General features: G+C 34.4%; 1 protein-coding gene across 18 annotated transcripts in view; it reads right to left on the reverse strand.

The window, feature by feature from the left end:
- Positions 1-23228, reverse strand: part of TRDN (triadin) — a 362263-nt gene that overhangs the window by 120095 nt on the left and 218940 nt on the right. For 15 of the 18 annotated variants that reach the window (XM_072832697.1, XM_072832631.1, XM_072832710.1 and 12 more), the window contains 6 exons: positions 16750-16779; positions 16013-16030; positions 12570-12602; positions 12426-12452; positions 10316-10342; positions 1874-1921 (listed from right to left, as the gene is read on the reverse strand). In XM_072832697.1, the coding sequence (XP_072688798.1) occupies positions 1874-1921; positions 10316-10342; positions 12426-12452; positions 12570-12602; positions 16013-16030; positions 16750-16779 (183 nt within the window). The remainder of the gene's footprint in view (positions 1-1873; positions 1922-10315; positions 10343-12425; positions 12453-12569; positions 12603-16012; positions 16031-16749; positions 16780-23228) is intronic. The other 3 variants (XM_072832729.1, XM_072832719.1, XM_072832684.1) reach the window with 1 other exon arrangement.

The following is a 23228-nucleotide window of genomic DNA, read 5'->3' on the forward strand; positions in this document are numbered from 1 at the left end:
ATTGTCTTTCATAATCAAGAATTCCCTAAGTTTCAGTATCTGAAATCTAATTCCATATGAACCCCAAATAACTGCTATTAGGACACCCCACTGGCCTCATGATTGGCTACTAATTTTGAAACACAACTTTGCCTCACTTTTGTTCTTGCTTTTAACACATATCAATTTCCTGGCCTCATATTCACTTAACTGAGCCTAGTTTAATGACTTTCTCTGAATTTGTATTAGACCTTTAGCCATTTCATGGTATGAAGGCATTAGCTCACATTCCACTTAATGCTAACAAGGAAAATTGATTTGAAAATAAGACACCATGAAAGAATGTGATACATTAATGCAGACTTTGATGAATTTATGACTCTACCACTTAGGACACATTGATATCTAGCAGAAGATATCAATACAACATGTACTGTAATCACTTATGAAAAATGGCACAACAAATATTAGGTTATTAGAAAAGATATAGTTAGGATTTAATTTTAATAACTCTAGCTTCTATTAATTACCTTACAAAAATTTATATTTTTTTCTTTAAATATTCTTTATCTAATCTAATTTTTGTCTTATCTTTATATATATATGTATACTACCTTATGCATTAATTTATGTGTTAATGGAATATCTTAGTTTATATTATAATTTATCAACTAATACATAAATCTATATTGTGTTAATTTATATCCATGTATACATTTATATTAATATATATGTATATAAGTTGCTTGGCATTGAGAATGTGGATGTATGCTATGTACAATTTATATCTCCCTAGAGTTCTGATATGTATTCTCCCTATAAAGTACATGCAATAAGAGAGTGTTTTAGGAGAAAAATGGAATGCTGTTTTACTGGGGTATGTGTGAAAAGGTATCTGTGGAGGTGTGTGTGTGCGTGTATGTGAGGTTGTTAAATGGTCTCTTGAGATGCTGCTTCTAACAACATTGGATATATTACTGATTTCATTTCTATCTGCAAAACAGAATCACATATTTTCTTTTTCTTTTTTTTTTTTATTTTTTAAAGACTTGATTTCTTTATTCATGAGAGACACAGAGAGAGGCAGAGACATAGGCAGAGGGAGAGGCAGGCTCCATGCAGGGAGGGAGCCTGATGTAGGACTTGATCCTGGAACTTCAGATTCACACCCTGAGCCAAAGGCCAACACTCAACCACTGAACCACCCAGGAGTCCCAATCCAGTGTATTTTGAATTGGAAATATGTCAAACTTCTAATCATGATGATTAATTTTAATGTATAGTAATGTTCTCAAAAATACTATTTTTAATGTCTCCTAAAGGGAGTCAATATTCATGTAAACAGTTGCCTCTGATTCAACATGGTTAAGAGAAATAACTGAAACTTAAATTCCAAACTTTCTAATATTTCTTAAAGCAAAATGTCCCCAAGTGAGCAAGCATTTCAAGAAGCACATTTTCTAATCTAATATTATTCAAGCACAACGTGAGCATTGTTCATGTAAGATCTCCTACTCCAAGTTTCATTTGTTCAAGCCTTGTCTTCCTAAGGGAGTATATTGAATTTGAATGCTCTTCAGATGATTGGGATCCTGTTGAGCTTAAATAGCAGCATTTTTCCAGTTTTAAAAAACTAACTTGCAACTGTACTATAATTACTGGTTTTAGTTTATCACCCTAAAGGAATGAAACCTTTGGAACTAGAACACTGAAGACAAAACCTTGTTAGCACAGATCCCATAAATCTTGTGCAAAGTGGGTCTGTTTCTGTATCAATGAAATAGTATAATCAATAAATAGAGCTCTTCTATAAGCATTGAACAAGACATTAAGTTAGAAACCTTAGCAGAAATAAGCTATAGCCATAGCATCTTTTTCTTTACGCTGCATTTACCTTTTTTAGTTGAGGCAGCACTAGTCTCTTCTTTGGCTCGTTCAGTTTCTGCAAATTCAGATATTAAGGAATGAGAAATGGATATCAGAAATGCCAGGTCAATATATTATGATATTGTAAATCAGACAAGACTAAAAGTGCCCAAAAGATAAAACATGGCACCTGAGAGCAAAGCAAGCAGCAGAGAAAAACCACTCTATCAAGTACTTACATATTTTTTTAGGTAATGAACTCTCTTATCTCTCCAAGATACAACTCCATGGCATTAAATCTTAGTGCTTATGTAAGTAGTGGCCATAAAACAAGGTGGCTTATTTCACAAAATACACTGGAATACTAATTGGCTTATGCTTAAATCTAAAATGATGCATGAGTTGCAGGGAAGAGGACTTCAAAAGACTTCTTCATTTAGTCTTAATTATGGGGATGGCAAGCAGTATTTGACCTCAATCAATTAGCTTTATATTATAAAAGATTCACCCTAATATTATGTAAAATTCCATTTGAATATTTCTTAGAGAGACAGAGAGAGGGAGGTGGTGGAAAACAAAAGGCCCAAGAGTCTTCTTGCAGTTTCTCTGAATATCTAGTGTAGAATATAAGAGAGCTGCTTTCAAGACATAATTTGAAATGCTGGTCCTAGTACAAAATTTTGGACCTCAAATCCGTGCTAATTAAAGTTTTCTCTTGTTCGGAAGAAAATAAAGAAAAATACTAATGAACTGGTCAATATTTATAAATCTTGATTTACTTATTTTAATAACTTTTTGACTTTTTGATGTTATTCTCCTTAGTCACCTAAGTTTATTTTTATTCTTATTGGTATCTGAATATATCCCCCTCACTCATATACATTCAACAGTGGAGCCTCTGGGAACAGCCAAACAATAAGACTCTTCATGCCCTCTTGCCCTCCCTATGACATTGAGTGGTGAGAAAGATCAGATGTCAAAGAAGGCCTTCACATTATGTTCAGGTTTTAATTCCAGAGTGTTAGATACCACAAGCTTTACAAGTTGAGTCTAGGCAAGTAGTCATGTGAGTATCCTCCTCTCCAGGCTGCCTTAAGACCCTGAGTTCAGGACTATCCAGACTCCTGGCTGTTATATACCTTCCAGATAAAGACTTCACACCAGTGGTTCTCAGCATGCATCGGAGTCACCCATGGGCTGTTAAAACACAGATGCTGAGCCCAGAGGGTTTAAGCCAGTGAGTTTGGGGCATGTCCTGAGAATTCACATTTCTAATCAATTCCCAAGTGATGCTTGTGTTGCTGGTCTGGACCACAGTTTGACACTGATAACCAAATGTCCCCCTAAGACACAGTCAAGACTAATTCTTCAGGGATCTCCCTCCCTTTACTTCAGTTGCTACCATGAGTCTAGGCTTCCGGGGGAAAACAGAGTTTACATTTCTTTTAAAAACAGACTCTTTCCAAGTCCTTTCCAAGTCAACTCCACCACAATACACACCCCTGTACCCTCAGCCTCTATTCAGAATGTGCATTGCTTTCTTCTTTTAACCACTTCTTTTAACCTCGCCCCCTAAGGACACTGCGTCCCTGCAAGCAGTCTTCTAAAATGAAGAAAGTTTGTTTTCCCATCCCCTACGGACCAAAGCTTCCGGAAGTGATGTATATATCCTCTTTGTCTCATTACTTCTCAAAGGTTGTGATCGCCTTGCTTCCTCTAAATTCCAGTTCCTTTGAAATAAACACTATTAGGTTGCACCTGGCCCTATCCCTCTTTTTCATTGTCTTTAACCAGCCTTATACCCTTGCCCCATTTCTCATTGAGTATTTTTGTGCATAGTTGTCATCTTCTCCATTACTGCTGTGAGATTTGATTCAAAACAACTCTCAATCACAGTTTCCCATTAGAATAAGCGAGGGGGCTATTACGAGTCCATAATTGGAAAGCTTTGAGATTCTAAGTCTGGGATAAGGCTGGACTATAATATATACTGGAAGTTTCCCAAGACATTTAACCAGGATTGGGAGTCACTTACACACACAATTCATATGCCCGCTTGATCTCTCATTGCCTTAGCCTCCTCACTTCTAAAAACTGGACTCCAATTCTCTGATTGCTACCACCCACCAACCAACATACTCTTGGACTTTTCTTTTGCTGCCAAAACTTTGATCCCCCAAATCCTATTCTCTGGCATCACTGCACCATTCTTCTCTCATATCTCACTTACTCAAGAACCTTTTCCAAATAGAATCTGACTCCATCAATACTTTCATTCTTTTGATCCTACGCCTTTCGCAGTCTCCAGATCTTCTTCATATTCTCACTTTAATTCTTACCAAGCTTATATTTGTATATATTTTTTCTCACTTACCAAGCTTATATTTAAATAAGCCATGGTAACATCACTCACTTAGTGTTTACTTTAATAATCATTAGCTGCAGTGGTCTCCCAGACTGCTTTTCAACTGTTGGGTGGCTAAAGACATCAGAAATTTATTCTTTCACCATTCGAGAGGCAAGAAGTCCAAAATGAAGGTGTTGTTGGGCCATCCTCTGAAGTCATTTCTGAATTCTCCTGGAAAGAATCCTTCCTTGCCTCTTCCTAGCTCCTGGTGGTTCCTGGTGACCTTTGGCATTTACTGGTTTATAGATGCACCACCCCAGTTCCTCCTTTTATGTTCTCATAGTTATCTTTCATTTGTGTGTCTCTACGTGTCTCCAAATCTCCCTCTCCTTATAAAGGTACCTGTCACTGGATTCAGGGCCCATTCTAATCCAGTATGACCTCTTCCTAACTTGATTTTGAAATAAGGTCACATTTCAATGGTACTGACTTAAGACTCTTAACATATCCTTTGGTGGGGGCAGACACAACTCAACCCATTATGCCCCCCAAACACCAAAACTACCTTATGCCTGCCACCCAAACAGCCATCCAAACTCACCCTGCTGCAGATCTCACTTGAAAGGTCTCAGTTCAATATTTAAGAGAGTGTTCAGCCCTGACCAGCAATACTAGCACAGATGTAGGGAGTTTGTTTTCTCATTCTAGACAACAAGCCCGTGCATTCCCTCCCCTCCTCAAGCTACCAGTATCCTGCAGTGCAGAGGCAAGCTGCTAGGACAAATTCATAGACAAAGTAAAAGCAGACTACACTACCTCATATTTTCCCTACCTCGCCAGCACCGCCTGTGCCATTTGTTTTCCTGCGCATCCCACAGGATGCTCAGTCCCTGCCTCTATTTAATACCAGTCCAGCCTGCATCCCATCTCCTTCTGCCAAGTCAAGGCATTTTTTCTTGCAAATATTACTGCTGTCTGCTACCTCATCAGTTTTCCACTTCAGTGATACTTGCAGACACATAATATGTCACTCTAACCACAGACAACCACATCCTTTGCTTATATCCGCCCCCTACCCCAGCTGCTTATCTCTCTGTGGTCCATCATGGCCGGAGGGAGCTGCAACACAATGTCACCACTTCTATCTTCTCATTCTCTGGGTTTTTAAAGCCTAATTAATTATGATAAATATTATAGAAATGAGAGGCAGAAAGACATATAGCATATGCACACATTTTAACAAATGGTAAAGAAAAAAATGCTTAAGAAATAAAATATTGTTAAAACTTTGAAATCTCTTAACTCATTCCACTACCTCATGCCTTTCCTTTCATCTCAGAATCATCATTGTCCTAAATTTTGTATGAATCATTTCCTTATTTTTCAGTACAGTTTTTTATTATATATACTTATTTTTAAATGAAGATAATTTTTATATAGACCATATTATATTCTTTAGTGAGATAGCTATAAAAATTGATTTATATTATTTAACTATTGTGATTTGCTTCTTTCAAAACATCATGTTGAGATGCAGTGTTAAAATAGTGAAAGAGGCTATTAAGCCGGGGTAGTCTAGTGACTTTGCTAGCTTACGTAAATAAACTGAAGCCAGAATTATCTAGATTTTTCTGAGAAAACTAAAACTTAAGAACAACTATCAAGATGGTCAAATAAGTTTTCTCAATGAAATGAACATTTAAATTCGAGTCAATTAAATAATTGCTTTGCTTTGCTTCTGTGTCTTCTTAAGCCTCTGCCCTAGCCCTTGACTACAGAGTACCCCTAACTATTTTTCGTTTTTGGCACTGCTTGATTCAAATCATTGTTTGCTTAAATAAATTCAGTTTAACCTTTTACAGAAGCCATGTTGACATGAGGAGCTGTAGTTATCATTTTTAACTGCTGTATAGTATTCCACTATATATATGTGTATGTATATATTCTAATGCCTACACATCCATTCTCCTGCCAATCAACATTAGGTCACATCTGATTTTGTGCTGTTATACATAATCCTGCTATGAACATTTCCACGCATGTCTCCTGGTACACATGTGCAAGAATTTTCTTAAAAGTGAAATTACTGGGTCATAGCATTTGCTCATGTTTAATTTTTCCAGATAAATGCCAGAATGTTCCCCCAAATTTTACATTCACACCAACAGTGTATGTGAGAGTTTCTATTGCTTCACGTCATTACCATTACCAGAATAATCATTTTCCTCTTTTTTGGTCAATCTGGCATGTGTACAACAGTTCTTATTGTAGAGCTTTAATTAAAATTCCAATATACTAAGAGACTGAATATTTTTGATATGTTTATAAATGATGTGTGGAGTTGTTTTTAATGCTTACTTAAATCTTTTTATCCACTTTTTCTACCCACTGTCTATCAAGTCATCTTGTCTTTCATTTTTATTTATTTTTTTGCTACTCATCTCTTGCTACTTATATGTGCTACAGATATCTTTTCCAAGTGTGTAGTTTGTCTTTTATTAGAATTATATCAATAATATTTTGAATTCATTTAGCCAGAATTGTCTGTGATTTGGGGCATGATCTTATAATTTACTATCCAAACTGAACAAGTGAAAGGAAGTGCTAGTAATAATTATTCTGAAATGATATGAATATGAATATGAATATTGTTTTAACCAACTGAGATTCATGGTCATACATGTGATGCAATCTGTGTTCTATTTTTTAAAAGATTTTATCTATTTATGCAAGAGAAACACAGAGAGAGGCAGAGACACATAAGAGGGATAAGCAAGCTTCCTGTGGGAAGCCTGATGTAGGACTCAATCCCAGGACCCCAAGATCATGACCTGAGCCAAAGGCAGAAGCTCAACCACTGAACCACTCAAGTGCTCCTAAAATCTGTGTTCTAGACACACTTTATTAACATCAGACTTATTGTTCAGGCCCATAGATATTTCCCCCAGGAATTTCCATGACAGAGTATGTAATTGAATCCCAAAAGCCATGCCATGTTTTTGACTAATATAAATTGTACCCAAGTACTCTTTCTAATATCATATAACTAATGAAATTCAAGGGACTTTTTATCTCCTTTTTATAAAAAGTAATCTCTGCATCCAATATGGGGTTCAAACTCACCAACCCAAGATCAAGAGTCACATGCTCCACTGACTGAAACAGCCAGGTGCCCCAAAGGGACTTTATCTTAAAATTCTGTATACTGCTTCTCCTGAAGAATCTTGACATGCATTAGTAGATTAACTGATAGACTCACATGTTTAGGTACTGAAATGTAGTTAAGTGATAGACATAAGCTTGGTGGCCGAGCATATCACAAATCTAATGCGGTACTAATATCCAAGGGAAGAAAAATGCCTGATTATTGCCATTTCATGTAAATTTAAACCCACGATTTAAAATGGCTAGCCTTTGGTCCTGATTTGGTCTTTGGAGACTTTTTTGCTCAAAATTCAAACTGACCAGAGACTGAGAGAATATGCACATGGAATACATGATCAGAGCCCTGTGGTCCTTGATATAAAGAAGGAAGTAATGAATAGCAGTGTTTCTCAAGGTCTTGAGGCACACTGGTCACTGAATTGTCCTTGGGGGAAAAAGGATACGATGTAGTCAAACACATTTGCTAATCCTTGACTACTGCATTCCTTCCTGAAGATTCACCAAGGAGAATGATAAAGATCTGAAATGACCTAAGGCTTACAAAATCTGCTTGTTTCATCCTCTTCCTGCTTGGAAATGGAAATGTCATAGTGTCAGCTCCTGTGTTGCTATCCAGTGTGTGGGAAAGCAGGGACCGTGGACTGCAGAGAAGGGAATTGGGTGTGTTGAGACATTTTTGTATGTCCTATGATAGATGGGTTTGTGTTAACTTGCAGAAATTGTAAATCTAGGTTTGGCATGTCTGCTTGGTCCCAGCCAGTCTTCATCCATTCACAGAATTACTGACACATAACTCTGTATGTGGAGGTATTAAGTGCTGCTTCACAGCACTACATCATTGAACCTGAAAGATTTCCCTTTCCTTGAAGCTCATGGTACCATGATAACTAACACCCTGAACTGATACAGCTCCTGGGTTTGTCTGTGTCCTCCAGTATTTTTCCTATAGTAATTTTGATTTCCTTAGGACCTAGAAGAAATGGTTCCACACGCCAACCTAATTGACATTCTAGTTATTTCCTTGAATGAAGTGCTAATGCCAAATTACCTTGCAATTGTATCATATAAATACTTAATTTACCTTGATTTAGCTATACATCTTACTCTTATTTGTTCTCGTAATTTAAGATACTGTAAAATCATATCCCAAATTTTTAGGTTATATACACAAAACTATGTGCTCATATATGGTGATTTTAGGAATTTTCAAGAGTATTTTTAATGATATGCAACCTTTACATTAGGCAATAACTTTACAAAAGGCCCATTGTACATAGCAGATGTGAAAAAAATCTTTTTTTTTTTAAGATTTTATTTATTTATTCATAGAGACAGGGAGAAAGGCAGAGACACAGGCAGAGGGAGAAGCAGGCATCATACAGAGAACCTGATGTGGGACTCGATCCAGGGTCTCCAGGATCACGCCCTGGGCTGCAGGCGGCGCTAAACCACTGCACCACCGGGGCTGCCCTGAAAAAATTCTTCTGTTGTATAGTTTCAAGACTAAAAGGCAACTTTTACTTGAAGAAATAGATGTTCATGTTGTTAATAGAAAATTTAAACAATTTATGTATTATCTCTAAATTTTTTTATTGAGGGATAATGCTTCTGTTAAGTCTAAATCTCTCAACCATGTGAAGAGTTGAGTATTAATTCTTTTGAAACTTTTATAATGGGCCTAAGATGATTTAGCAACTCAATTTGCTAATTTCCTGCAAAAGATGCTGATCTCTTCAAAACTTGATTGGATGGTGTGTTTCATAGACAGCAAAACTTACAGGGTTGTTTTACTGCAAATCAACATTTTTATCTATATGTCGTATTTTTCTAGGAAGAAAGTGTTCATTTTTAGCATAATCTTCAATCTAAAGTTCTCTACCAGTGCTGCAAAATTATCAGTTTTGTTTTATATATTTTCTTGATTATGCATTTCTACAAAGTATTAGCATACTGAGGATTCCATAATATAAAGTTCCAATCAGCTTTACATTCAACTAAAATTTTTCATGAAAATACAAATGAAATTTTAGATACGTGTTACACCTCTCAAAGTCTAGAATGTCTATGTAAATACCTCCAACTCTAATTTTTTAAAAGTACCTACCCAGTTACTCAAAATTATATTTTCTAATTTTTATCTGATATATCCACCAATGATATACTCTATCTCAAATCCTGACACTAAATAAAACACACATTTGTTTTATGTATTAGTACCATCATTAATACCTATGCAGCTCCAAACCAAATGAAAAATATTATTGTATTTACATCATGCATAAAACTGAGATTTGACCATAATCTTAGAAAAGCTTAGAAGTCATTACACCTAAAATAATTTTCATTAGTGACAATCTGTTAGGTACTTCACCTAATTCAGAAAAACCATCAAAGAAACCAGCATTTTTCCTAAGTATATTGTCAAACTTAATATGGATGCAAATGCCATGGTATCAATTCTCTGTCAGTATTCATAATCTGAAGATATAAACCTTAGAAGGAAATTATGACATTACATGAACAGTAGTTAGAATTATTAGGGGTTTCATTTCATTCAAGACACAATGGATTTCACTGGTATTCAAATTGTGTTGCCTACCTATGTGGTCAAGTGATTAATCAATAGGAAAATTAAGTCTGATGTGCTTAAGAAACTGAAGAGATCATTTATTCATCAAAATAAAAAATAAAAATACAAACTACTCAGAAAGGAGTTATGATATGGACAAATTAACATTTCCAAATGAAAATAAATTTTAAGAAGAATAAATGGATAAAAAAGAAAAGGTTGAATAATTATGTATATTAGTTCAACAAATATTAATAGCAAGAAACATTTGGTAAGCCAGCCTCGAAAATTAGCATTAGCCTTGTCTATAGCAGAAAACTTAAATTAGTAAGCTGCTGAAATATGCTCTTTTCTTTTTTTTTTTTTTTTTTTAATTTTATTCAACATACTTGCTTTTACTTGTTTTTCACTTGGAGCTGTTAAAGACAAGAAACAAGAAGATCTAAATTAATTACAAGTCCACAGTCTCTTTCTCAAATAGGTTTAAGGTTATTTATTTTCTTAAAGATTGTATTATAACCTTGGAAACTAAGGAAAAACACTGGTCTCAGAAGGAGAAAATACAACACTGTGACATTTTCTTTGATGTACTATAAATACATGCCATGAACCACAGATTTTTTTATACTTATATATATCTTCTCCCAACACAGAATGCTCATTCACAACTTATTCATTTTGTTTTCCTTTTCAATTAGCTAAGGATTTGATTGTTTTTATATACAAGCCAGTGCATTTTCCTTAAAGTCATAGGAAAAGAATTAATAAATTATCCGATGGTTTCAATTGTTAAAATAGAGCTAATTACTGCCACACTGCTACCCTGTAATCATACTCTGAAATAAACAGATAATGATTTCAAGCAATTTAAGTTATTGTATTTTGTCATGTTTAATATTAGACAATAATAATAAATAGTTAGCTATTTATTAATATTCTTGAAACTGATTATACTCATAGTCATTCTGAATGTTTCTCCATGTTTATGTGTTTCTATGATATATACTCTATTTTAGTTTTCTGCATATGTGCATAAATGAGAATATGTGTTTGGCCCACCTGTGAGAATGTTACTCACAAATGAACAAATCTCTGTTCTCTGTAAGGTAGACAAAAGCATTCCTTCCCAAAGGATAAATAATATCAATGTTAATGTGAAATGATGAAATGTGATTATTTATTTCATCTTGGAAAATATTTAAAAGTCATTCCCTTTTATTTTTTTAAATGTGGTTATTCTATTTGGTATTTCTCCTTTCATTTAATAAACCATTATCAAGTGCCTACAGTATGTATGCCTGGCATTATAATAGGCACTCTAATTTCTGACTCTTTAAAATGGAAACAAGAAAAGGTAATGTAATTATAACAGTATTGTGAGTGCCTATTATAAAGAAAAAAGGATGATGCTATGGGAACTAGTTGGAGAAAAAAACTAAATGGATTTGCGTTGTCTGAGGAAGTTTCACAAACTTAGAAGAATAAGAAATGGAGCTTTGAACCTGTTGTTTGCTGTAGTCTGTGGCAGGCATGGGGGTGGGGTAGGAAATAGTTGAGTTAAATTTGTGTGGTTGGTTATTTACATAACACTGGGTAAATGCAATTTCCATTTAAATGCAATAAAATGGGAAGACAACCAATGGACATTAAATTGATCTATGACTACCTACACATACATACCCACAAACGAAAACTTGGTGACGTTCGTTGAGTAAAATTTGAAGGCAAAATCGACATGTAATATTTTAAAATGAAGTCAGTAAAATAGGTTTAGAAAGTTGCATTTATTTTAATTTGAAATAGCTGATAGGGCAAGCTAAATGATAGAAACCTTTAAGAAAGCCATTTGGAATCCACACCAACAGTATTCTTAGATATATTTGTTTGTATGTGTGTTTTACTGATGGTTGATTCTCAATTCAATTTTCCTCCATTAGAATATAAATATACTGAGGGCAAAATTTGCCTCTACTTTCGCTGCAGCTCCCCTGAGTACTCAAGGAATGTCATTAAGTAATGTTTTGAATAGGGCGAGAATATTTGCTGGAATTGAATATTCCATATTTTACAAGTAAAGCAATATTGGATGCATTTACAGAAAGTGGGTTTTTTTTTTCTTGTTTTGTTTTGTTTTTGTTATTTTACACTCAGCTGTGCTTCTCACACACTGCTCTGACAAATTCATGGGAGGTCTTAGGAAGTTAGGGATTCTGATTTAGTCAGTCCCTGATGAAGCCAAAGACACTGTATTTCTAACAACCTGATGCTGCTGGTTCACAGAACTCTCAGTGGACAGCAAGAGTCTAACATATTATTTGGCTTCTGTTTTCTGAAACTACATTGATATTAACTCTATGTCATGAATTTTAAGTAAAGACCATGGGTTGAAGGGATTTTCTGCCTTTTCTTGGCATCGTCCTTACCACCTGTCTGAGGCTGCAATATTAATAAACATGGGACATCAGGTAGGAAGAATCCAGGAACATGAATCTAACTCACCTGAATGTTCCTTCTTTGACGACTTTGCTGCATCAAACAAAAGAAAAGGAAAAAGTCAACATTCTAAGCCATTCTATCACAATTCAGTATTCAATTGCAAATTAATATAATGAAAGTAAGATAGAGGAATTTAAAAACAGTTACCTGGTTCCACGTATTTTTCTTTCTTTTCCTGTTCTGAAACATAGTATTATTGTTATTATTATTATTATTATTATTATTCCAATTTTATATGTCACAATTTAATCGCTTTAACACAGATAAACATATATGTGCTAATACTACACTGCAGCAACTAATAAAACAAACTAATAAAATGAATAAAAGAAATCTTTCCTTCTCTTTCCCTCACTGAGTTCCTTCACAGAAGAGCATAAAAATATTTTGTGTAAGAGGAATTAAATTTTTCATGGATAATAAACCAAAAAAATTAATTAGAGTCTATAAATAATGGAAAACATTTAGTTTGCTATTGTATTAGGTCAACATGAAATAAATTTGGGATAAAAAATAAACACAAAGGATAATTATTTCAACTCTTTTAAAATGATTTTCAGATACAGTTGGACAGATTTCATCTGGAGTTCCTCTTGGAAGGTGAACTCTTCTTATACTGAAAGTTATTTAAGACAAAGGCCTTTCTGCGGCAAACTGAAGACACTGAAATAGATTGAATTTTCGGGGGAAAATAAAACACATTTCCCTTGTTTTTAGGACAAATGCTCCGTATAGAGTCCTTTTTAGATAGTATTTCTTTTTAAGAACCCACTTCTGTCAATATTGTATGAGACAATGCATTATTCTGGCCTCAAGAGTAAGACGACATTTATATTATAATAAGAACTAATTTTATACAAAGTGCAAGTACTAATTTTATGCGAAGTGCTATTATCTGCAATCCTATTTTTTGTTTTGCCTTGACAAGCTTGTCAAATTGATTTAAAAGAAGATTTTCAGGAAATGTCTTAACATAGGTACATTATTATAAGCTTTTTTTAAAGAAAAGGTACAACGAGATTATTTTAAAGTTTCATTCAATGAATACATTTTGGAGACTAGAAGATGTTTACGCTGAAAGAATTTTAAGAACTATATTTTGGGAACACAGAGAGCCATCAAATCTACAGTCATCTCATCAGTCACTCAAGCGTACAATTTTATCAAGAATGTAGTCATATAAGTATAAAGAGCAATTTATCCACTCTCAAGAAGCATGCAGGCAGTAAAACAAATAAACAAATGACTTGACCAAGCGTCACAAGTCAAAAAGAAGACACTTAGGTGACTTAGCTAAAATTAAACACAGTGAGAACATGCCAAAAGTTGTTTGAAAAATATGGAGCAATTAAATGTGTTGCTTAATTTACTGCTGAACTGAAACACCATTCATGTAATGTATCTAAGAAATTTGCAAAGCAATGATAGTTGAAAAAATACTGGAAGTCAATCTGGGTATGCATCAAAACTGAATTCTGGCATATGTGGTATTACAAAGGTAAAATAAGACCCTTACAATCACAACAGAAAGCCATCATATAAACAGAAAAACACCCGTGCTAATTTGGAACAATGTTAAGAGCACTTATTATGTAAGATAATTCAAGATATCGTTATTGAATTATCTTTGATAAATATAAAGTAAAATACTCTTTAATTCAACAAGGACTGCCAAATCATAGCTATGATTGACTTGTTTTTGCTTTTTATTTTGAAAAAATTATAGTTTATAAAAATTTTCAAAAATATGTATAGGAAGATCCCCCCATGTACTTTTCACCCTGTTTCTCAACCATGATTTATTTTAAACTCAGAAAAGAATAACTTCTTAATTGCGATAACTAGACAAGTAGAAGCAAAGTAAGAATACAGGGATGGAGATGTATAATTGAAAGAAGCAATCTTAAAGATAGAAAGTCTAAGTCAAACAAATTCAAAGATATAACCATAACAACAATAAAAGCAAGTCTGGGGGTATCTGGGTGGGTGTCTCAGTTTGCTCAGAGTCTGACTCTTGGTTTCAACTCAGGTCATGATCTTGTGCGTTTTTGCCATCCAGCCCCACGTCAGCCCCCAGGCTCTGACAGGAGTCGACTTCTCTAGGCTCTCTCTCTCTCTCTCTGTCTCTCTGCTCTCCCCCCACCCCCCACTGGTGGTCTCACACGTGAGCACACGAGCATGCGAGCTCTCTCTCAAATAAATAAATAAATCTTTTTAAAAAAACAAAACAAAACAAAACAACTCTAGATGATAAACAGGAGCAAACAAGTTAATTTAAAATGAATTATTAGTTGTTTAGAGGAATTTTTTTTTTCTTTTCTCTATTACTGCCCAAGTCACAATCCACCAAACTTCTCAGTGAGGGATGTAAATGAATGCCTGGGAAGGCCTTTTTTAAAAAAAATTAAATATACCAATTCTCTGAAGATTGCCAAAGAGATGCAGTGTGTCTGCAAGATCTTTTAAATTATATAGCCTGCAATAAAGTGAGGGCCTTAAGGTTACATATATATTATTTAACATCATTTTTCACATCTCTGGTTATCCTCCATTTTCCTGCTGGTGCACTGGTTTATAGAGTGTTTCTGTGTCTGTCTGTGAGCCAATGCTCATCAGCAGCTGTGCACACACATAAATTTGAAACTGAAGGAACACATACTTCTCTATAGATAGATTGCTCCCCCTGGCTGAGTTGTACTATAATTTCATGATTCTTTCCACAGAACATCTTAGAGCATTTTTATGACATAGAATGCCTCAGTGTCCTCACCTTTTGGAGGACCAAAACATACATAAAATCTTCAAAAAGTGTTGTATGTTTTAAAACAGACGTTTTTTAAATATCACTGGGATCTTTAAAAGCTCTGCATTTCTGGGAATGAGATGATTTTCAACAGCTGATTGAATAGGGTTAAATTGGGGGGTTTTTGTTTCCATTTGTTCAACATATCCTAATTCCTTCAGAAGAGAGCATGTACTTGCAAAAGATACAACGCAGAGGCATCTGGCTTTCCCGTTAGCAAACAGCTTTAACAGGGTGTTAAAGCAACAGTGGAGGGTATGGATTGCAAGCGATGCATATATAAGCCACAGTGCTTATAAGGGGGAAATCACATTAAGAATGAAATGTCAAATATCATATGGACATGCCAAAATATTTACGGATATAAGGAAAAAGATAAGAGGGAAAGAGGTTATAAAACCAGGCTGAAAAACAACTTCTCTTTGGTCTTTTTTAAGGACTGAGAACTAACCAGATTATAGGAACTAAATTTACAGGAACTAAATTTATTCCAATAACCGAAATGAAGTTATAATTTTGGTTATGAGGCTGTGGATAATATTATTAGATGATTGTATGAATTTGGGAAGGAATTTAAGAATGACTGCCATGGTTTTTAGTCCCTCTGATCTTCAGGTTATATATATTTTTTTCATTCTAACAAAAAATAACAAGTAGAGCTCACATGCATCAAATATAAAAGAGATATTCAAAACTGCAAGTCTAAATATACCAGCAAGCCAATAATAGTTGTAAAGAGAAAAAAAGAAAACATATACACAAATATACTTTGCATGCATTTCCTTACTTTTTCCCTTGGGATGTTCTGTTGAAAGAAATAAAAACAATTTAAAAAACCAATTGCTTTTAAAATGTTTAAAGGTAAAATTACTCCCCCAACATATTGACTAGACTAAAATTTTTCCAACCCCTTCCACCATTCTCTCTCGAATTTCAGGTTGCTCTGAGGTATTGCCGATTACTACTATAGGCGTTTCCATAATTTGAGTGCAAAGCATTGTTTGACAATGAATCAAACTAGGATTACACGGTTTAGCCATTTTCAATGATATATATCTTGCAGTCTTCTTAAACACAGGTGAACACATAATCACATATAAGCAAATACAAAAGAAACATATGAGTTGCCAGATGAGTAATGATTCTATTCAAGACTTAGAGGGGACGATTCAGTTCCTAACTGATGCTGATGTATCCAAGATTAATTGAATTTATGCTTTCTAGTAAAATAAATGCTTGATTCTGAACATTATTCAATTTTTTGTCAAGAAACATTTCTTTGAAAATAATTATTGTGAAAGGTAAACATACACAGTATTTATTTTTTATTTTGCCAAATATACCTCATAGCAATATTGTCAGAAAATATTTGCCTCTCTCCCACATGTTCTCTCTCTCTCTCACTTTCTCTCCTCTATCCCATATTCTCATGTATTGTTTTTTCTTCTACAATAATCCTTTAAGAGGAAATGCAATTTGGGAATTCATCAAATATAAGACAGAAAAGGAAAATACTTCCAATACCTTCTACAGGTGTTTTTGTTTTCTTGGAATCTGAAAATACAAAGATAAATAATTGATAAAGCACATACGATAAATCAACAACTGATTAGTTTACAATAAAATGCCAAACACTCTGAAATAATCTTCAACAAAGTGGACTGATGCATGATGTATTTCTAGAATCTGGGGTTTAAAGAGAAATAACTGTTTTTGAGAAGATGAGTACAGAGTGAGGGAGTACACAAGAAATTTTCTGAAATAGGAAGACTATAAAAAAGAACAAAGATGAAAGAAAATATCCACATAGAGTTTTCACAGAGATCATATGGTGCCTATCAAAGCTTTAACCTTTTAATAGAAAGTCAAGCTGAGCCAATATATGGTCTACTTCCATAAAGATGGGCTGAAGCCCATAATTTAGTCTGTGGTTTGTTCATTTTCTCAATCTAAAGCCACACGATGTGGATCACCTGCTTTGTACTCTCTGAACAATCAATATATTTATAATACAAATATTCAGTTATTTCTATTGTAATGGGAAAAAACCAGGCTGATGTCGGCTCATCAGTTACTGATGAACACATTATATTTTGTAGCTGCTACAGAGTACTGTGTAATCAGTGGTCAGCAGACAACTGCTTTATTTTTAGTCTTTGGGTGTTCAGCCTGGATCTGAAGATTTTATTATTTTTTAGTATTTAGGCCATGTAGCTTTCTGTTCCTATCACTGGAAAATAAAATGGGAGTTTTCTGACCCTGTTTATTTTAGAATAGAGGCAGCTTAACTCAAGTTTCTGCTCAGAAATATTCTATTTATCTTTGCTTTTTTTTCTTTATCTCTTTTGTAATTTAACTTTGAAATTTTCTGAATATTATTGAAATTAGAATTGTAATAATGAACTATGATTGATCATTGCAAAAGGTAGATAAACTGTTTTCTGGCTGATAGTTGTATGCTTTAGAATTGAGAATGGTGGACATTTACTAATAATATGTAAGTTAATGGATTTGTGTGTCTTATAGGGACGCATTTGACACCTTGATTTTACTTTCATAATGAAGTGATGAAACTAAAATGTTTGGAGATGACAATGAATGGGAGTTAATTCACAAAAAGCAGTTAGGTGGTCAACTGAGTTGTTTTATGAAAAAATGATAACCAATGACAGTAATAGTGTGGTATAAGTGAAAACTCACTTTCATAGAAATATAAGCTAGAAACACATTTTAGGAAAGCAACTTGAAAGTTGCTTTATAACTAGAAAGTTATAAAAATAAGCATACTTTAAAAAAATAAGCATGCTTTTTTGATATAGTAAGTCCACTACTAGAAATCCAAAAAAAAAATGCTATATAATCATAAAAAATAAATATAGGAAGAGGCTTTTTACAACATTGTTCTACATTTCTAAATAATGGGAATATTAAACAGTATCTTCTGAACACTAATGGAGCTGTTAAATAATCCATAGATATGCACATAATAGAAAAATAAAGTCATTCAAGTGATATTTTTGCAATCTCTTCTTGTGAACTTTTAACTTTTCTGTAATAGGGATATGTTCCATGTATGAAGGGAAAACAAATGCTATTTTGAAAAATAATATATCCTTGGAACAAAACATTTACGTATTCAATAAATACCTATTAAGCATTATTATGTCCAGTGTGTCATAATATAATGAATATTGAACTATAATATCCTTCCTGCCCCTTCAAAAGACAGTTTTCTTGACAGTTTCTCATCTGGAACTATAACTGAGTAGGCTAAATTTGTTTTCTAAAATGTGCTTTGCAAGCACTCTCTTATTCATTTCCTTCATGAGTAATTATCCTAATCAGATAAGCAAATAACTCAAATATATAGAAAAATATGATATAAAACTATTTCATGTAAGAGTATGATAAATATCATCTGATTCACATGCCTAACAATGAACAATGCAGGCATGGATTCTTGTAGCATGACAGCTGAAATTATGAAGTGGAAAGTTCAGTGATCTTTCTAAGTTCTCAATTAATTTGGCTCTAGTATGCCAGAGTAGGATTTCTGCCTTCCCCAAAGGTCATGTGACTCACACTAAGCCCTCTTTTGAACCTAGACCACAGCCAATATGGAAATCACTGGAAGATTATGGCAAGCACATATTCATTCAGGGATACAAAGGAAAATAAAGTTTGGGAAGAGACTGGTGGGACAGACAGAGAATAAAATGTGGCAGGTAAGGAGAAGACTTTTTCCACCCTCTTGCCTCTATTCTCTGACTAGAGGCTGGCATGGGGTAGATGTGGAAAGCTGAATACAATTATCTATCCGTGAGATGCCTGTTGTTTTAATCTGCTTTCCTTCTCCTCGTGATAAGAATCAGTAATAGTGTATTAGATAGCAATTGCACTGAAATGAAAGAATAAAAAATGAAAAATAAATAATGAAGGAAGTCCAGGATCAGGTAAAGTAAAGAGCTTATTGGGATAAAGTAAAACATTTCATGAAGAAGAAATGTAAAAAAATAACAAGCTATGATCACACCAAGTAGGTTTTAAAAATTCAATACATGTGTTCTAAAAAAGGGAGCTATATTGAAATTAAGTTAAAATGTCATTATAAAATCATGTCTTTGGGTTATGAGTCAACAGAGCAGCAGATTTACACAAGTAAAATACCTGAGCAACAAAAAACATAATGCTTAGAACTGAAAAATCACACACTGACCCTGAAAAGCTATTAGCAGCAGCCATTAATACTCAGACTATTAAACTTCATTATACCCTCTCAGCATTATACTCTGCTGAAATGGCTTAAAAATATTATAAAAGGCTTGCTCAGTGAATATACTTCCCTGAAGACCATATGCCCAATAATCTGAACAACAGTCTTTTATTAAGAACATCGAAGCTCATAGCAGCTGTGATTTAAAAGAAGTGATGTGTTTGCAATCTGTTCAATTCATCATTCACTCATCTTTAGCAACCCACAGTAGTTCCCCTCATCCAGGGGGGATATATTCCAAGCCCCCCCCCCTCCCAGTGGATGTCTAAAACCGCAGAAAGGACCAAACCCTATATATACTATATATTTTTTCTATACATGCGTACCTATGATGAAGTTTAATTTATAAATTAGGCATAAAAAGAGATTAGTAACAATAGGTAATAATAAAATAGAAAAATTATAACAATATACTGTAAAAAAAGTCATGTGAATATGGTCTCTCTCAAAATATCTTACGGTACTATACTCACCCTTCTTGTGATGATATGAAATGATAAAATGCCTGTGTGATGAGATAAAGTGAGCTGAATGACGTAGGCATTATGACTAATGTTAGGCTACTGTGGACCTTCTAACCATGTGTCGAAAGGAGGACCATCTGCTTCTAGGTGGTAATTCACCTCAGGTCACTGAAACTGCCAAATTGAAACTGCAGATAAAGAGGGACTTCTGTATCAGGTATGGTCTAGTATGTTCCTAAGTGATGCTGGAGAAAAACTAAATACTAGTTGTATCAAAGGGAAAAATTAACTCTCCGGTAGTCTGAGAATGCAGGTGATAAAGCACTCCATTTCCTTTGTATAATTTGCCCATTGACATCTTTATTCAGTTACAATTACAGATATTTTGCTCTGTCTTTCAGCATAATTTCCCTTCAGATCTCAATTTTGAAGGCCTAATTCTCACATGCATTCAACTCTACTTGCTCTTGTTTTAGTTATAGTAAATGATAAATCCAATCTGGCACATTCTCAATGGAACTGTATCCTTCAGAAATAAATTGTGTTGGAAAACTCAAAGGCTTTCCAGCCTCTAGGGATTCATACAGGAAGCTAAGTTTAAATATATGGGATCTACCTAGATTTGCTAGTGCAATCTAAGCAGCAGCTAGTGATCAAAATACCTATGATGAAATTGTCAGACATCTGGCTATGATTTTTCAGACCTAAAAAGTTTACTGGAATATAACTTCCAATATGATAATGATGATGATGATGATGTGATGATAATAATAATATTATGATGATGATAATAATAATAATAATTCTTTCCTGCCTGGGGTGTGGAAAATTGAGTATCTATTCATATTTCTTATAGATATTACATTGATCTTAAGAGTCTTAGATCTTACTGATTCATTCACAGAATAAATATTTGTTAAGCAATGTGCAAACTGAGAAAATGTGTCAGTCCCAATAGGAGATAAAATTGAATTAGACATGGTCCCTTTAATAAAAAATTTTAAACTCTATTAGAGTAGAAGGAAAATGAATACCTTTAATATAAGTACAAGTTGGTAAGAAATAAGTGATGGTAGGGAGGTATAGATAAATTCTGATGGGAGATTATAAATGAAAAAGAAAAAAAAATTTAATTGATAGGGTCAGATGTCTTAGAGGAAGAATAATTTTTCCTGAGCCCTAAAATCATTGAATATTTGTAGAAGGAAATAGAAAGGATAACCTCTGTTTTGATATTGGCAGCAACAAAGGCAAGACAGAAAGTTTTATGTATAAAATCAAGAATGGCTTGATATGGATTGAAGTATGTGATACCTAAAGGAAGAAAGTGAAGAAAAGTATAAGGTAAAGCCTCCGTGATGATGCCATGGTGGCTCTGCACATATCCATATAGAACCTGCAGGCCAAGTTTTATTATTTTTTTAAAAGATTTTCTTTATTTATTCATGAGAGACACAGACAGAGAGGCAGAGACACAGGCAGAGGGAGAAGCAGGCTCCATGCAGGGAGCCCGACGTGGGGCTTGATCCCGGGTCTCCAGGATCACAGCCTGAGCCAAAGGCAGAAACTCAACCACTGAGCCACCCAGGCACCCGCAAGCCAAGTTTTAAACCACAGCTAAGGTGAGTATCAGCAGAATGCCTTATGATCCTTCTGGAACACAAGAGGATGGGTGGCTATCGTCAGACAGCTTCTTATAACCTCCTGAGTTCTCCAGCCTAGAACACTTTGGAATTGAGTTGCAGACCATTAAACCATTTGGCTGTGGTCTAGAACTGGCTCCTCCACACTGAAGTGTCCCTAAATTGTATTATAGCATTATCTGGCCTCTTTTCTTTGGGTGTCATCACTTTTTGGTATGTAGGACAAGAGAACCATGAAGTGTTGGCACCTTCAGCTATTCTTGCTTTTGCTGACCATGAAGGTAATGAATTGTCTCTATCTCGAAAGATCTCATTGTATCTTTCCTGGTGGAATTATTCAGGCTTTGGCTTTGTCTTTGCCTAGATGTATACATGACAGGAAGTCAGGAAACAGACTGTGCAGACCAGGTCTACAGGTTAAGGTCTGTAGACCATATTCTGTGGTTGGTGTGAAGCCACTGAATATTTTAAACAGGTAACATCATGAAAAGTTTTATGAAGCCAGTTCAGTTTTTTGAAGGACACTATTTAGAGAAAATATTATAGGCAGGATTATTATTTAGGTTAGAGATTCTCAAATTGTTTCATCTCAGGAATCCTTTAAGTTCTTTACAATTTTAAAAGACCCCAAACAGCTTTCATTTATGTATTTATGTAGTTTCTATCCATTGATGTTTATAATTTTAAAAATTAAAGTTGAGAAAAATTTAAAATATAAATTTGCTTATGCATTTAGTAAAAAAAGAATAAACATGTTACATGTTAGCACCAATAATATATTTTTATGACAAATATATTTCCAATGCAGAAAAATTGGTAAGATGAGTGACTTTGTGAATCTCATTAATGTCTGGCTTAATGAGAAGACAATTGGATTTGCATATCTGCTTAAGTATTCAATCTGTTGCAATAACGCAAATTATGTAGCCTCTGGAAACTCCAGTGTAGACTCATGGGAGGACAATGAACCAGGCGAACTATGACTTCATATTTTCATAAAAATAGTGTTGACCTCAAAAAACCACTGAAAGGGTCTCAAAGACCCCCAGGAGTCCTTGACCACATTTTGAGAACGTCTGATTTCAGAAATCGTTGCCCTGGTTCACATGAGAAGTTAGTAAAACCAGTATGAGGTCACAAACAGCAACGTGAGGTGAAATCTAGAGGACCAGGTGCTGTGAATGAAGATTAGCCTTTCTAATTATTTTAGGAAAGATTAAACAAAAGAGAGTTCAGCCAAATTAAAAATTCTAGAAGACTAAATGCCAGGGGCAAGGGAAAAACAGAGGTTGAAGCTTACACCAGAATTTGTGTCTCTGCATCTACTAAGAGAGTGGGGCAATTATATAAGAAGAAATGGAGAATAAGCACATTTTATACAGAAAAAAAATATAATTTGATGGGATTTTGACATTGAGAACTAATGAAAAGTAAGAATGTGTGTTAATAGATGTCTATCGGAGGAGAAAGAGTGGCATACAGGGGAAATTTCAGTAGAAAAAGGCTTAGAGGAAGAAGGACGTCAGTGGAATATTTACTTAGCTCCACTTAAGTCAAGATATGATTGCTCTGATGCCAAAATTCCAAAGAACAGTAAAATTGATGGGCAAAGCTCAGTGAAGC

Source organism: Canis lupus, chromosome 1 (genome assembly GCF_048164855.1).
Source record: "Canis lupus baileyi chromosome 1, mCanLup2.hap1, whole genome shotgun sequence".
NCBI classification, from domain to species: domain Eukaryota; kingdom Metazoa; phylum Chordata; class Mammalia; order Carnivora; family Canidae; genus Canis; species Canis lupus.